The following is a 17,562-nucleotide window of genomic DNA, read 5'->3' as shown; positions in this document are numbered from 1 at the left end:
ATGGAAATTCCAGATAAGAACCTGAATGCGATAATGCGCAACATTAAAGAGTTTGGCGATTACTCTCGCTAACATAAACTGGACAAAATCCAAACTGTTTCCCCCAAATACTGGGAAATTTTCCCTGGGCTGGTCTCTGACTTTTCATGGAGGCAGGGTCATATTTAATATTTTGGCATTACGGTAACTAGAAACAGTACTTTCTTCTCAAACTGAACAACAATTCAGCTTTGATACAGGTTAAATGTGCAATGGATTAGTGGAGCCATCTGTTGTCCCAAATGGGTAGTATTCCTTTATTGAAAATGGTAGTGCTATCTACGTTTCTTTATCTGTTCAACGACATGCCTAGAATTCTGCCACCTTCATTCTTCGGTAAGTTCCAACACCTTTGTACACAATTTATTGGGGCTGGAAATAGTGCTAGGGCAAGGTGGGAAATACTGACAACACCATTAGAAAAGAGGGTTCAGGGAGTTCCGGATTTATAGAATATACCATCTGGTAGCTCAAGCCCAAAATCTGTCATTCTGAAATGTTGATGCGGTAATCCACCCGCTTGTAAATCTTGTGAGAGCTTTTGCTACCCCATTGCGCTGAACCTCAATAATTTCAGAGATGCGCCGCGGAAACGCAGAAAACAATGCAGGAAAGTGTATGCATCAGGGGCTGGATTATAAAAGTTTGTATTCATTTCTGCTACCGATTAGCCATATATGGGCGGATCCCCTGACGGAAGAGGGGCATTTCATTGAGCTGATGCAGAGACTGCAATTAAACTCATTTGGAGACTTATTCCTAGAGGGATGCTTTTTGACAATGCAGCAATTGAGTACTTTGGGTGGGCAATCTCCAATTGATGTTTTCATGTACTGGAGTTTGTGCAATATGCTGAGAGGAATGTTTCCTTAGTTTCTTCAGGCGCCAAGAGCATTTCTGATAGGTTCGATAGTAGAAGATCCAGAGTAGCAAAATGGACGAGGACCATATGGTGCGATCAAAATTAGAGTTGTGCTGAGCCCACATTTCTGATGCACTCTGTGGATGAAATGCATTGGAGGGAAAGAGTAGAGTAACTAGCCAGGCCAATCCCCTCCACCCCCTAAGCAATGATGACCCTTTCCCTTCCACGATGCATACGACTAACAATTCTTACTGTGCCTCGCAGCAATCAAGTCTACACGAAACAGCAGAAGAATGTTTTTCATTACATCTTGTTGGAGTTCACAATCGCAAAGGGAGTGAAGGGGATGACTGAGCCTGTCCGCCTTGTTGTTGATGATACCCTGAAGTTACACCGTCAAAGGCAGACTGCAGTTTTCCCGAGCCTAAAGCTAAAGCTGAACTGCCACAAGCCACAGTGGGCAAGACCAGGTCCCTCCACTTCTTCACATATAGGTGTGGTGTCTGTCTTTGGACCACTTTCCCCAAGAAAACAAGAAGACAGGCATTCATGGCAAGAAGAAAGGCCTTAGCTTATGGGCTCTATCCTTCCCTGTGGGCCCAAAGGGTGTGTACCTGGAGGGCACTTCAGTAAGCACTCCCTACCCTCAACCCCAACAAGGTCCAAAGCATTGGCTGACAGGAATCTATTGAGAAGGACTCAGAAAAGGTACTCCAAGCCTGAAGCAACTGTGGAAAGACCTCAACAAGCTTGTGATGGGAGCTCCAGTGCTGGTGCCACTGAATGGACAGTTGAAACTGGAGTTCCTGCATCCTGAGCCATGTGAAAGGCACCACAATGAATGTAAAAGGCCATGCGGCCTATGAACTTTTGAACCCTGATCACCTGAATCAAGGTCCTAGACTAAAATACACTGATGGTTTCCTTGTTGGTGACAGTCCTCTACAGGGGAGGAAATTGAAACCTCAGTGAGGTGTTGGGGATTATCCTGAGGAACTGAAACCTCTGTATGAGAGAAAAATGAGACCAATTGACTAAAAACCCAAGCCTGAATAGAGTATCGAACACTTCCTGAATGTGCTGCAGAAGCAGGGTTCTGGAAGGGGCTCTGAAAATTCAATTGCCCAGATACAGATACAAGTAAAACCTCTGCAGCCTGAGGAGGGCTGCCACCACCATGAGGTCCATGGTGAAAACCCCTGGGGTGTTGTCAGGCCAAGGCAAGACATGTATACTGCTAATAGTGGTCTTGCATTGTGTATCTCAAGAACTTTGGATGCCCTTTTCTGATGGCAATGTGGAAGTAGGCATCGTGAAATTTGAGATGCTAACCAATATTATTTTGCAGAGATTCCAAGATGTGTAGAATTTTGAAAATATGAAAGGTTCCAAACAGGAGGAAGATGTATAGAAATGATAAGTCAAGAATGGGTCTTATTCCGCCAATGTTTTGGGGATCAGGAAGCACGAGGAATACAATCTGTGGCTCTGTTTGTGTTTCAGGACACCCTTGGTGGCATCCAGAGAAAACAACTTCAGTACGTGGGGGGTCACTCTTGTAGTTTCCTGGAGAGGACACGATTAATGGAGCCAGGAAGCTCCGACAACCAATGGGATGTGTGGAAGTGCCGTGCATGTGCACGGGATAGCCTGCGCAGCAGGCAGTTCGCTGCCGCGGAGAATAAAGAAGGTTATCTCCCTAAAACGGATTCTCTGCTTCATGCCTCTATGTGGCATACATGTATATGCGCTGTTCACCCTGTCTACCAGTGTTCCCTCATGTGAAGCCCCTGAGAAGCAGACAATGGCAGCGAAGGTGGGATCTGTCTCCCAATAAGCACTACCATTCCCACAAGCAGTGCCCTATCAAGCTGAGGGAGTGACAGAAGCCCAGCAGTACACCACTTGCCCCGAGTGTGACGGAATTCACCCACCACGAGATGTCAGAAGGTGAGCTAGCAGAAGAAGATGCGCGCAGCGCTGCAGCATTTCGTCGGCCAGGGCCATTTGACATGGGAGATCAGCAAGCCCCAGGGCCACGATGGGAAAGGTGGATAAGAACGTTTGAGAACTACCTACACGCCCACTATGAAAATGTGCCTGACAAATTCGCTAGGAGGCTGCTAGTGAACCTGGTGGGGGACAGGATGGAAGAGCTAATTCCCACATTCCCGCCAGATGATGTTAAAACATATGCAGGCCTCAGAGAAGCGCTAAGCGCATACTTCGACCCCCAAAGCAACATTGACCATGAGAGGCACACCTTCAACATGACTTCCCACATTACTGGCGATTCCATGGATGCCTTTGCAAGTTGGTGGCGCACTGCGAATTTCGCAAATTTATGAATGTAGAGGCCATTAGGCTACAAATAATAAGAGGATGCCTCCGCTTGGCATTCAGGAAGAAGCTGCTCCGGGAGCCGCTCCCACTCGCCACTATACTGCAAATGGCTAGGACGGAGCCCAGAGGGGACACTGAAGCCTCTCAAATTGAAACTGCCAAGACCCCTGGAAGAGAACAAATATGCCAAGTTGCGGCAGCGACTCAAGGACGTCAGATGAGTGGGCAGCTACCCAAGCGGCCTACATCATCTGGGAGATGTTACTGATGCGGCCTCCCCTTTCCTCGCGTGGAAGGCATCAGATGCCCTGCATTTGGACAAGCATGCACCAAGTGCAGCAGAGAAACCACCTAGCAATCGTGTGCAACTCCCGTCCAGGACGATCACCAGGCTATGCTCCCCCATTCTCCAAACCAGAATCAGGCCCACGTGGGTTCGGCCCAAGAAGAGATGCAGGTGCAAGGCGGGGCCTTGTCAGACATGTCAGGCAAGTTACCAGAAGGTCCTCATCGCCGTCACTCCCTTAGGAGGCTAACCAGCATGACTACGTGTACATGATGAAAGGGACCACGATTCTGACGAATGGTGATATCAGTCTGCTAGTGGGAAATCACCCAGCCAAGTTTCTCAGTGACAAAGGTGCCACCCTAAGCATCATGTGTGTGTCAGAGTACCGCAAGATGACGTCTCCCCACAACTACAACCATCCAATCTGAAGGTGTTCCAGTGGGCTGCAAGAGGAGCTGTGCGAAATCACAGAAAATCCTTCACAACCCTACAATACAAAGAAAAGCTTGCACAGACCGAATTTCACATGCTACAAGGGGAAGTCCCTGGAAACAACTTACCGGGCTGCCACACTGCCCTCGAAATGAGAATTGCTGCAGTAACCTACACCATGCAACAGAGGCTCTCAGTCATGCAAATGTTCCCGACTCTATTCGAGGGAATGGAATGCCTTAAAAGAGACCTTGTGACACTCTACATCGACAAATCTATACCACCGGTAGCTCAACCGCGAGAAAGATACCAATTAATCTGCAGCCGCTTGTAGAGAAGGAGATACAAACCCTACTGGCAGAAGACATAATAGAACCTGCAGATGGCACCACTCCATGGGTATCTCCCATTGTGGCATGGCCGAAAAGAGGGTCACTTGAAAAGATATGTGGATATGCGCCAAGCTAACAAGGCCATTGGATGCGAAAGACACCTGGGATGCATCTGGATGATATGATTGGCCTACTCAACGGAGCAAGAGCTTTCTCAAAACTCAATCTGAATAAAGGATATCACCAGATCTAAATAGACAAACAGTCTCGATATATCACCACTTTCGCCCTGCTAATTGGACTCTTTCGATATAAGAGACTTAGCTTTGGCATCTGCTCAGCGGCGGAAATATTCCAGGAGAACGTGAGAAGGGTAATCCACCATGTGAATAACTGTTTCAACTACAGTGACGACATTCTAGTCTTCAGGGCAACCACGGCACAACATGATCAAGCTCTCCAACAAGTCTGCACAGCTCTAGTAGAGGCTGGTCTGACTTTGAATAGCGCAGGGCAATTCAAGCACAGCATCAACCAGGATGAGAATCCCCCAGGACCATGATAGCGTACGCTAGCAAGAGCTTGTCTGAGGTGGAATCAAGATATTCGCAGCCTGAGAAGGAAAGGCTTGCCATCGTATGGGCCTTCCAACACTTTCAGATGTTCCTTCTAGGGAAAACATTTACAATTGTAACAGATCATCAGGCCCTGGTGACCATTTATGGGAGTTCCCACTGCAAGATGCCCCCTTGTATAAAGCGGTGGGGCCTGCGCTTACAGGACTTCAACTTTATAATTGTTCACAAGCCCGGAAAGGAGTATAACCCTGCAGGTTTCATGTCTCGACACCGCTTAACAGACCCATCCTCCATTGAATCCATTACGGATGAATACGTCAATTTTCTCACCATCAGGTCCCCCCAAATGCAGTCATGCCAGAGATCATCTTGGAGCACACCAGGCATGACAACATGCTAACGAGAGTGCAAGAACTTATCAAATCCAGAAGATGGGGAGACACTGACCTTACAAGCATCCGAGGGGAAGGCTGCTACACAGCTGAGCGGAATTGGCAGAGGAATTGGCAGTATCAGCAGAAGGACTCATCATGTGAGGACACCCAATAGTAATCCACACAGACCTGCGACAAGTTGTGGATCTAGCCCATGAAGGTAATCACTGGGTGGTATCCACGAAGAGACAAGTAAGGGACACCATGTGGTTCCCAGGAATAGACCAGATGGTAGAGCGCACAGTCAATGCATGCCACCTGTGCCAGAGCACCTCCAGAACCAAAAATCTAGAACCCTTACTAAAGTCTGAAATGCCAGAGCGCCCATGGAGCCACCTCGCAATTGACTTCTTTGGCCCTTTCGGCAACAACAAATACTGGCTCGTCATCATAGACGAACATTCTCGTTTCCCATTGGTGCACATGCTCTCGTCCACCGCAACCAGCAGTGGACAGCATATTCTCAGCATGGGCAATCCCAGAGGTCTAAAGTCGGACAATGGTCCACCCTTCAGCAGACTGGAGTTCGCAATGTTCATGCAGTACATGGGCATCCACCACAGAAAAGTTACTCCACTATGGCCCCAGGCCAACGGCATGGTGGAGAAAATTATCAGCAGCCTCAAGAGGGTTCTCCAACAAAATGAGCTGCGGCCAATGTCTCTCAACCAGGCGGTGTGCAACATGCTGAGGGACTACAGAAAATCACTTCACGGCACGCCCGGAAAATATTCCTCAGAACTGCTGTTTGGCCGATGGATAAGGACCAGACTACCTCACCTAGCAAGTGGCTCGAGAGAGGACATAGAACAGATTAGAGGCTCTGACGCCTGCAGGGAGCAGGGCATGAAGGATTACGCCAATAACAGGAGGCGATCCAAGAATTCTGACTTGCAAGTGAGGGACAAAGCACTTGTGTGCAGAAGACAAGAAAGCAGAATCAAAGTTTGATCCTGAACACCTGACGATCTCCCATGTGACTTGGACAATGGTAACTGCTCGCTCTCCCAGAAGAGTGGTCACGCGAAATGTCTTTCACTTTAAGCTGTACAGAGAAGAAGACCAGGAAGAAAGTGAAGAAAACGATGCTGCTGGGACGTCTGGTGAGCCCCGAAAGGAGAGATGGAGGGAGAGCAGGAGGATCGAGTGGCCCGGTGGACTCGATGCATCAGGAGACCAGTATGCCTAATCAAGGTGATGTAAAGGGACAGAACTGTGAGTGACTTTGTTCTTTGGTCCGAAGAGGGAGATGTAGTGTTCCGGAGAGGAGACGGTTAATGGAGCCAGGAAGCTCAGAGAACCAATAGGGTGCGGAGAAGTGTACGCATGCGCACGGGAAAGCCAGCGCAGCAGACAGTTCGCTGCCGTGGAGAATAAAGAAGGTTATCTCCCAATAACGTCTCTTGTGCTTCTTGCCACTGCGTGGCATACATGTATATGTGCTGTTCACCCTGTCCACCAGTGTTCCCTCATGTGAGGCCCCTGAGAAGAACAAGTTACTTACCCCTGGGAACGTTCTTTCGACTGGATGTTCCTCCCACGTATTCCTCATCTTTGATATTTCATATCGCCAGCTTTGCTGCTTCGGAAAATAAAATTCTCGGCAGAGGGCGCTGTATGGGAGGCCCTCAAGTCGATGTCCTTCGGGGGTCTCCGTCGAACAACAACATCATCATTAGTACAAATAGCACATGCAGCGCCTGTTGGCTTCAGTTCTGTTTTTCAGATATTATTTTTTCAAGGAATTAACCAGGCATACCTCAAGACCGCAAGCTCTCAGAAAGCGCAGAGTGTAAAATACATAAATTGTACAGCGGGGTAGGCTGGGAGGGGCAATGAGGAATACGTGGGAGGAACATCCAGTCGAAAGAACGTTACCAGGGGTAAGTAACTTGTTCTTCGAATGGATTATGTCCTCCCACGTATTCCTCATCTTTGATAGGCTCCCAAAGCAGTGACAATTTGGAGGAGGGAGTATCAATTAATTGAGTAATGGACAGAATGAAGAACGGCCTTTGCAAAAAGTCCTGCTTCAGAAGAGGACGAGTCTAAACAGTAATGTTTGAGAAATTTGTGAATGGACGACGAGGTGGCCGCTGCACAGATGTCATGTACTGGGACACCCCTTTGCAGAGCTGCAGAAGTTGCCATGCCCCGAGTGCAATGAGCTCTTAGCCCATCTGGTGGTTCTTTACCTGCCAGTCTGTAACATTCTCCAATTGCTAATATTATCCATCTAGATATAGTTTGTTTGGTTACTGCCAGGCCCAATTTGAGGCCGGTATACCCAATTAAGAGTTGTCATCTTGTCGAAATTTTGCTAGTCTTGAAATATAAATGTTTCAAGCCCTTTTTGGGTCTAGACTGTGAAGTCTCTCTTCCTCTTTACCTGTATGAGGAGGAGGATAAAAAGCTGGTAGCGTAATCTTCTGCGACAAATGGAAGTCAGAGACTACCTTAGGTAGGAAATAAGGTTTGACTCTGAGTGGAAAATGGTGAAAGAGCCTGTAACTCACTTACCCTGCGGGCTGATGTTAAAGCCACTGGTAGGACTGTTTTCAATGTAAGGAGCCTTAGAGGACATGAATGTAATGGCTCGAATGAAATGCATGAGAGAAATTTCAATACTAGATTTAAGTCCCAAACTGGCACATGAAATTGGACTGGGGATACATGTTAGTGAGACCCTTTAGGAATTGCACAATCAAGGGTATTTTTAAATAAGAGCTCTTCAGAGGAGCGTTTACAAATGGAAAGCGCTGCCAGGTATCCTTTTATAGTTCCAATCTGGAGCCCCAGATTGGTTAAATGCAACAGGAAAGAAAGCACTGTAGGTGTGCCACATTGGAATGGATCCACATCCTATCCTTGCACCAGTTACTGAACTTATTCCAATGAGACCGGTACAAGGATTTGGTTGCTGGCCTTCTGGCCGAAAGCAAAATCTCCATTACGTCGTCCGGGAGGTCCCAATCCTTACAGCTCAGCCTCTGAGAAACCATTTGTGAAGGCTGACTGTATTGACCTCTGGGTGGAGAACCCGATCTTCCCCTTTGTGGAAGACATATTGGAGGCAGATGGACATGTCCAGAAGGTCTGGGTACCACGTCCTCCTGGCCCAATCCGGGGCAATTAGGATCATGGATTTTCTGAACTTCCTGAACCTCCTGATCACGTGAGGAATGACGGGGACTGGAGGGAACGCGTACAGGAGTGGAATCTCCCAGTACACCACAAACGCGTCCCCTAGAGCTCCTCTTGGAGGAAATTCCCTTGAGCAGTACTGTGCGCACTTCCGATTGACCTCAGTCTCGAACAGATCCACTTGAGGGGTTCCCCAAAGGGTGAAGATCTCTTGAAAGACTCCCTGAGCTAGTTCCCACTCGTGGGAGACTGTGCTCTGCCTTCTCAGAGCGACCGCCGCCGTGTTCTGCTCTCCGGCTAGGTGAACTGCTGACAGAGAGATTCATTCTTGAATTGCCCAGAACCAGAGCTGTGTTGCCTCTCTGCACAGTGGTAGTGACCCTACACCTCCTCTCTTGTTGAGGTAGTACATGGCCACTGTGTTATCCATCATTATCAGGACATTCTTTCCCCGTACGGAGGGCAGTAAGGCCTTCAGCCCTAGTCTGGTTGCCCTCAGCTCCAAAAGGCTGATGTGTAGTTTGGACTCCGATGGAGACCAATGACTGCTGATTGTCAGTTTGTTGGTGTGGGCTCCCCACACAGTGAGTGAGGCGTCAGTCACTACTGTTATCTCCGGCCATAGTTGCCAAAAAGATTCTCCCTTGAGAATATTGTCTTTGCAAACCCACCAGAGAAGGTCCTGAGCAACCCTGCTCGGAACTTGCAGATGATCTGACATATTCCCTGAGAATTGGGACCACAGAGTCCTGAGAGCCCATTGAAGGGACCTCATTCTCAACCGGCCTCTGGCACCAGAAAAATGCAGGATGGCATGAGACTGAGCAACTTCAGAAAATCGAAGGCCGGTAGATGCTGGGCATTCTGGAATTTTGTTACCATCTGCAGAATGTATTGAGCTCTCACCTCGGGAGGCGAGGCTTTCCCAGAGGAAGTATCCAGGACTGCTCTGATGAATTGGAGTCTTTGGAATGGTATCATATGGGACTTCTTGCAATTGAGGGAGAAGCCCAGTCTTTGTAGGGAGTGGCAGGTGATACTGGAGACGTTCCTGGGCTTGTTCGGGTGAACGAACCCTGATCAACCAATCGTCCAGATAGGGGTAGACATGAATCCACCCCTCTCCTGAGACTCGCTGCCACTACCGCCATCAGTTTGGTGAAAACTCTCAGAGCGGAGGTCAGCCAGAATGGCAGAACTTGAAACTGATAATGAGAACCGCCAACAGCAAACCTCAGGTACTTTCTGTGCTTGTGATGGATTGGCACATGAAAGTAAGCATCCTGAAGGTCCAATGATACCAACCAGTATTTGAGTTGGAGAGCCTGAAGAATCTGAGAAAGGGTCACCATTTTGAACTTGTCCTTCCTGAGGAACTTGTTCAAGTTTCTTAAGTCCAAGATGGGTCTCAAACCTCCGTCCTTCTTTGGAATGAGAAAATAGGGGGAATACAAACCCTTGTTCCTCTCCGCTACAGGTACATGTTCTATTCCACCTTTCTCTGGCAGGGTTAAAATTTCCTGCACAAGGAGCGGATCCGGAATTTTGACAGAGTTGCATCTCGGTAGATGATCTTTAGGCCTTTTTTTAAAAGGAAGGCAGTAACACTGGGCTACTGTTTCCAGAGCCCAAGCATCTGAATTAATGCCCCGCCATTCATTCAGAGGCTGTGAGATTCTGCCACCCACTGGGGTCTTGTGTATCAAGGCCTCAGAGTGGCTTAGAGGCAGCTGCAGTAGCGGCAGAGGGGACAGATGCCACTGCTGGGGCTGATTTAGCACCCCTTCCTCGTCCACCACAAGGGAATCTTTTTTGTCCCCTTTGTCCAGCCTGTCTTCTTCCCTTTCAAAATCCGGAATAGAAACAAAAAGGACGACCCCTCCAGGAAGATGAGCCTGAATAGGGTTGAGGTTGAAGAATGGAGGCGCTAAGTGATTTAGCCGCCACCTTGGAGGTCTGCAACTTCTCCAGACTCTCATCGGCCTTGCAGCCGAACAACCTGAAGCCATCAAAGGGCATACTGAGTAGTCTGGCTTGCACATCTGGTGCAAACCCCAACTTCCTCAACCACGCAAATCTGTGTAGTGCGGTGCTAGACGCCATGGATCTGCTGATGCTGTCATCAGTATCCTGTGCTGACTGGAGACATTCTCCCATTGCCTCCTTTCCATCCTTAACTAAAGCCAGGAAGCCGTCTCTCTCCTCGCCTTCCGGAATGTGCTCAGCAGCCATGCTAATACAGTCCCACAGGGTGTAAGTAAATCTTGAAACGGTACAGGTAACATTAGCAGACTTCAAGGCCATATTGCCCGATTTGAAGATCTTAAGAGCCCAGGCATCAACCCTCTTGTCGTCTCTATCTGGGGGAATAGAGGATACGCAGATTGCCTGGTCGATGTGGCGGCCTGAACCACCGAGCTCTCAGGTGTAGGGTGCTTGGTCAGGTACTGTTACACTCACCTGGTATCCACGGGGACACAACTCAGCCCTGGTTGGATGATATGCGCCTCAAACCCTCTCCCCGATCCCTGGGTAGTGCCTCTGATGGAAGTTGAGCCTTAATTCCTTAGAAGGCGTGCTCTCCGTCCTGCTCTTCATGGCAGGGGTGCATAGTCTAGTGTGGGCCTGAGCGACCAAGTTGCTTCACTGGTGCAAGCCCTTTTGAGTGTCTTTAAGGTAGGTCTTGCTGCTTTAGTCTTTGTATTCTCTCCTGTTCTTTCCTTCCTTCCTCTTATTGTTATCAATGTCTTATTTCTTCTCTTTAGGTGTGCTAAGAGATTTTGGCGTTTTTTGTTGCGGGTTGGAGCTGAGCACGAGCCGGTAAATGAAGGTGCAGTTTGCGCGATGCTGTCCGGTAAGTAATGCGCGATGCTCAGCGCTGTTTTGCCTTGTATATGCTAACCTGTGACTTCCCCTCCCTTCGTAGGCCGTGGTGCTCTTCGCCGGTTGCAGTGATGTTCCGAAATGATGCTGAACAAGAGGCGACTAATCCGGTAAGAATCTTGTGATTTTCGTTGTTCGTGTGGAACCCTGAGTATGCGCTCACTAATGCTGTTCTTCTCTCTCCCCTTTCCAGGTTTGCTGCGTTGCGGGAAGCATGCGTTGCCACCATGATGGAGTTCGCTGGATCGAATGTCTCCAGGTAAGCAGAATCAGGAGCGGACGATGGGCTGAAGACAGGATGCTACTCACAGGTAAGATTCCAATAACAATGTTCTTTTTCTCTCTGCAGGCACACGGTTCCAAGAATAGCTGGCATCAAAGAATACTGGAGACCCAGCTGGACACGGTGAGTGTTACGCTGCAAACAACAGAATAACGCGAAGCGTGTTCTGCTGTTTGGGTGTGGTTTGAATAGTTTTCAGGTAAAGTAGTCCAGATAAAGTAGTCCCAGGCCAGCCACACCCTAAACACTATACCGCATAGCTCAGTTCTTGGGAACTGAGCTATGTGAGTGCCGCCATGTTGACTGAAGCCCCCAAGAAAGTAGTTCCAAGTAAAATAGTCCCAACGTAAAGGTGTTCTCCATAGTGATTATGAGCCTGGTGCCAAAGGCGCCAGGACTGACTCCAAGAGAGTCTCGGTTGAGATTTTAAGGCCTTTAAGGCCATAATGGAATCCCGTAACCTAGCCTTACCTGGCAGGCTGACTTGCCAGTGGGGGTCCCGGGTAGGGACCATGACAGGTACTCTGGATCAATGCTAGAAGGCCTATATTTTCTAGCAAAGTTCCCGTTCACAGCAGGTCCAGACTCTGAAGTTTCTCAATTTGCTGTGACCTTCCTCTGAAGGGATGCGTGAAAAGGTAAGACTGGGTGCTTCTGAGGGCCCTTGATTCAGGATATCAGGCATATCGTCCTTTTCATAGGCGGGAGAGTTCCTGCTCTAGCCCATATATTCAATGACCCTATTCATGAGGTTCCTATACGTAGAATCTGCATGTTCAGATGGATCAGACCTGCCAAATTCCTGCTCTGGCGAAGTGTCAATAAAACTAGCCGACTGGAGGCAATCATAAAGATCAGTCATCCTGCATTCCTCCCTAATAATCTCCTCAGGGGCATTTTGAGTACCATAATGCAACCCAAAGGGAGGGGAATCCTCTTCAATGGCTTGCTCTTCCTCATAAATTGAGGCGATAGACTTGAAAAGGTCTTTATTTGGAGTAGATTTGTAAACCTTATCCGGAATGTGCAAACGCCTCGATATAGTTGAGGTGACCGTCAAAGGCATCGACAATGGCTGCAACAATGGTGTCAACGATGCCTTCGAAAAATGGTGTCGACAATGGCGCCGGTTTGCTCGGCGCTGCCTTACACTTTTGCGTCAACAGGCTTGACTCCAATGGAGTCGACAAATTCGTCGAGCGTGTCAATGATTTGCTCTTCTTCGGAGGTATCGGAAAAGGAATCTGTACTCGAGATGATAGCCGCTGCGATTTCTCGTTGGACTGAGAACGAATCGCCGTTTTGACACTTGGCTTTAACATGGTAGTCTTTGACCTTCCTAAGTCATCCGAAGGAGCGACCGGGGCATGACCTTCGCGTAATTCCTTTGAGGGGGTTGTGACCACATTCTCGAATATACTCATCATTTCACTTTTAAAAGCATCCCATTTTCTGGGGGAATCTAATTTAGTTGGGCGCCTGATTACCTCGTTAGAGGAATCAGAAGAAGAAGACGAAGACTGCCTCGACCGACTCCTCGACCGAGACCTCTGACTTTTTGTGCCGGGACGAGTCTCTAGACACCCCTGACTTTTCAATCCTCTTCGAAGAAGACTTCGAAGCCGCCCTTCCCCATCGCCAGGTTACCTCTGTGCTCCCTGAAAGCTTTTTCTGTCATGGCCTGACAGGACCCACAGTCGTCGGTACAGTGTTCTGAGCCCAGACAGCACAGACAGACATGGTGAGGGTCAGTAATAGACATATTCGCCCCGCACTCGTAGCATTTCTTAAATCCTGACCTTGGCCTCGAAGGAGTGGAAGAAGATGACATTTTCTTAACGAAAACTGAAGCGTGCCGTTAAACACTTGAAGTGAAAGCTTTTGGAAAAACAGAACTGAAGCCAACGGGCGCTGCACGCGCTATTTGTACTAATGTCGACGTTTCACGGAGACCCTCAAAGGACATCGACTCAAGGGCATAGCGTACAGCGCCCTCTGCCGAGAAAATGTCTTAAATTCTAATGTAAAATATACCCTAACCCTAAAATGAAACATTTTTTGCAGTGTGACCAAATCTTTTACCAAAATGTTAACATTAGGAAAATACAGTGTTTAAAATTGGAGTAGGGATCTTTGCAACACCAGAAATAGCTGTGTACATTAGGAGCAGATCTCGAAATTCATTTTGGAATAAGATAAGCTGTGTGCCTCTAAGTCGTTGTGGTTTGTATTGTTTCCTGCTGCATGGATTTATTGATTCATTGGTAATTTTAAATTCACATCATTTTGAATCGAATGCATGTATTCTAAATTGATATTAACTACTTTCAATTCTTGTATTTTTTTTAACCTTGATACGCTGATTTATCCTTACATGAATTTCGGGGTTGGATAACCAATTGTGTTAATATCGCTCAATGCGATTTCTTATGTACTTTAATTTAGGCAAATTGTTTCAACTACTGTTTGTATTTTAAACAAATGCTTAATAAAAATATTGAACACAAAAAAATGCCCCAACCCTGCACCCACTCTTAAAAATGTTGCGTAAAAAAATTGATCAAACTAGCGTTCACCTCATCGGTGAGTTGGGGCGGGTACTGGCAGCGAGATTCAACATCATGTTATACAGTGGGGCATCTAGCTGGGTCTATTGGTACCACAGATTATGGTCTACATCATGCTCGCACAGCCTTATGAGTGTGCGTGTGTTTGCCAACCAATCGTTTTTCGTTCTGGCCCCTTGCTCCTACTTCATTCCAACAATGATGGCCTACGGTCGGCAATGTCCAGGGCTTATGTATGTTCAGACACCTAAAGTAAAAATGCTGCCCTTCAACACAATGGAAAGGTGCGTTCTTGAAGAGGCAGCCCTTGTCCTTATATCATTTCATATTGGTTTACTGGGATGAGGATTTGAACTAGTTACACCGCATTATTGCCGGTTTTTGGCATCTGTGTCTTTTCTCTTTCTCTTTATGAGGAATGTTTAAAATTATGTACAAGTCAGTTTTTATCGTCATACTGATGTACTTAGTTCGACTTCAAAACAGCTGACATGTAAGTAGTTCTCTACTATTACTGGGTCACATATTCTAAATCATGGGACCTAAGAGGGATTTGTGCTAAGGGATGGGTTGCTATTCTTCTGGGCTTTCTTTGTACCTTCTTCGTGGTGCCACAGGACAACATAGGCATCATAAGAGAATGGCGTTCATTCAGAGGAAGAATGCAGTATTCCTTTCCTCCAATTAATGATCAAACTAAATCTTCCCTTGCTGCTGCAGTATGCCTTGGTGTTTTATAGCTGAGCCTCTCCTTGTTGTCAATTATGGTTATGTACAAGATGAGACCAGGCTCTTCTTTTACTATAGTGGGGTCTGGCCCCTATGAAGGCCGCGTCAGATGTTTATGCCGAAACCCATTAGCTTTGTAAAAATGAATACCAATGTTTTCCTATAAACACATGTCGAATAGAAAAAGGCGTAATGTTTACAATAAGGGATTTAAGAAATCAAAATCACTTGTTGCCTTTGAAATTAATCAAGGTTTTATTCTCTTTTGTTGAAATATATTGTAGGATGATTGTACGGATCATTGTGATATAGTTGTGAGGTCTGAATGATGCACAGACTTACTTCCTTACGACTGCTTGATAGGGCCCTATACATAAGAGAGAATGTGTTTCATTCTGTTCGGAGAATTTGCAGTCAAAATACATTCTTAAGAAACAACTTTACTAATCAGAGCTTTCTTTTCTTTAATAAAAATGGCAATTTGAGTCTTGAACTTATGAGATCAGGTTTTTCAAGCATAGACTATATCGGTGATCAGTGTTGTGTGTGCACCTTTCTCCTCCCTAAGGAACTCCCCTGCTTGACATCCTCATCCATGCAGCCGGTCCTTTTGACACAAAAACTCACCACTCGCTGCAAGGCTCCAGAGGGCACCAGAGCAGGAGAGGCAGATGTCTCGGCTCGCTTGGAAACGCCGCAGGACCTGCACCACATCTGACACTGCCCCAGCTCTACCCAGTATCTCCACGGCAGCCCCTGGAAAGCAGAGCAGAGTATTCTTCAAAACGTACCCCAGTTGTATACATACATCCCATAAACAAGAACAATTGTCTAAAAGAGGTAACAATGTTAAAAGCACAGTCTAACTGGAAAAACATCACCTTACATGACTGCTAATAAATATCATACTCAGAAGAGATGTCGGTGCAGACCATTTCTTTGCCTTTCCCATTTTCATTAATGGGCTCCCAGGGACTAATTAGTGCCCTTCTGTATAATGTAAGGATGGCATGGTATCAACAGTAAGACGCACACAAGTGACCACAGCTCAAGGGTGTTTAATGATCTTCAACAAGGGTATGATAAATACCTATCTAATCCTAAATCTACAGATGGGAGCAAGCTACAACCATCAAATAATAAATAATGTAGTCCTAGTGGTGTCTTGTCAAAATAAAAGGGCCTATACAAAAAATAAACGATTTCCAATCCTTACCTCTAAATACAAATAGTGCAGGAATAATGTTGTGAAAAGAAAGAAGTGTTCAAAATGATATGTCATAATGTTCTGGCCATTGGCCTCCCTTCCCCACATTTTTAGCACTGGCCAAGGCGGTTCACTGAAGCATAGCACAGTCTCTAGCTTCTTTAGCACGAGGATACAGTTCGATCATTAGCATCAGGACCTTCTATACCCAAGTCTATTTACTTCTCAAAGTCTCTTCATTCAGAGGGCCTGATGCAACCAAACAAAAAAACTACAATTCTTTTCCTCTTTGGAATTTCACAAATATTCACTTTTAGGTGATTCACTATTCGCCTGGATCCTCCTCAGTTGGGCTCAGATCTTTTTAATGCAATGTTCGTGAGAGAAATCTCTATGTTCCTGACGGATCATCTGAATTCGGTTGACATATTGTCAGTAGTTTGGGATGCTTCAAAAGCCACATCCTTGATTAGGTTGGCTTCATATAAGAAGCGAGAAAGCTATAGTCGAGTTGGAACGTGCGTACAAGACAGCTACGAGACATTATTGTGATATTCACAGTGAAGAAAATATGATGGTCCTGTCCCATTCTAAAGATGTGTTAGACTGCAAACTTTGCCTGAAGGCAGAGAAATATCTATTTTATTCAAGACAAGCATTCTGGGAACGAGATGAGAAGTCGGGAGCATTACTGGTGAATGGTTTAAAGCATAAGGAGAGTAGTAGACAAATACTCTTTGTTGTTGATGGGGGGGTGATATTTTGAGGAAAAAGTAACAGATTTGTGAAGAGTTCAGACAACATTACGCTTCTCTATATGATGATGATGGACTTGTGTCTCAGGAGGAGGTTAATAGAAATCTTTGCTTGATGGATATGCTGAGTTTAGGAAAACAAGATAGGTTAGATCTCGATGCAGAAATTACAGTTCAGGAAATCGAAAACTCTATTGGGACTTCGGCAAGTGGCAAATGCCCTGGGCCTGGTGGATTCCCAATAGAATTCTATAAGACCTTTTGTCAGGTCCTGGCTCCTTTTCTTGTACATTTATAAATAGAGATTATGCATACTGAGGCGGTTGCTGAATCTATGCACACAGCTAATCACGGTTATTCCTAAACCAGGTAAAAATGTCTCGCTGTGTATGAATTATCGACCTATCTCACTTTTAAATGTTGATGTTAAACTTTTGGCAAAAGTATTTGCCAGAAGACTGAATGGCCCAATTCCTAAAATAGTTCATAAAAACCAGACAGGGTTTATAAATGGTAGCAATGGTTATGACAATTTGTGTGAATTGCTTGATTTTATCTACCTCAAAAGAGACACTCTAGCGACACTTATGGAGCTATCAGTAGAGATGCTGAAAAGGCTTTCGATAAGATGAGTTGGGTTTTCCTTCGTCATGTCTTGGTTAAAGGTAACGGTGGGCCACGT

The 17,562-nt window shown here is 46.4% G+C and overlaps 1 protein-coding gene across 1 annotated transcript in view; it reads right to left on the bottom strand.

The window, feature by feature from the left end:
* Positions 1-17,562, bottom strand: part of STKLD1 (serine/threonine kinase like domain containing 1) — a 595,840-nt gene that overhangs the window by 186,721 nt on the left and 391,557 nt on the right. Inside the window, exon 14 of the mRNA XM_069609351.1 lies at positions 15,546-15,674. Coding sequence (XP_069465452.1) covers positions 15,546-15,674 — 129 coding nt within the window. The remainder of the gene's footprint in view (positions 1-15,545; positions 15,675-17,562) is intronic.

Source organism: Ambystoma mexicanum, chromosome 8 (genome assembly GCF_040938575.1).
Source record: "Ambystoma mexicanum isolate Mex_15411 chromosome 8, UKY_AmexF1_1, whole genome shotgun sequence".
NCBI lineage: Eukaryota > Metazoa > Chordata > Amphibia > Caudata > Ambystomatidae > Ambystoma > Ambystoma mexicanum.
Note: the sequence above shows the minus strand (reverse complement) of the source record. Positions and strands in the feature narration are given on the sequence as shown.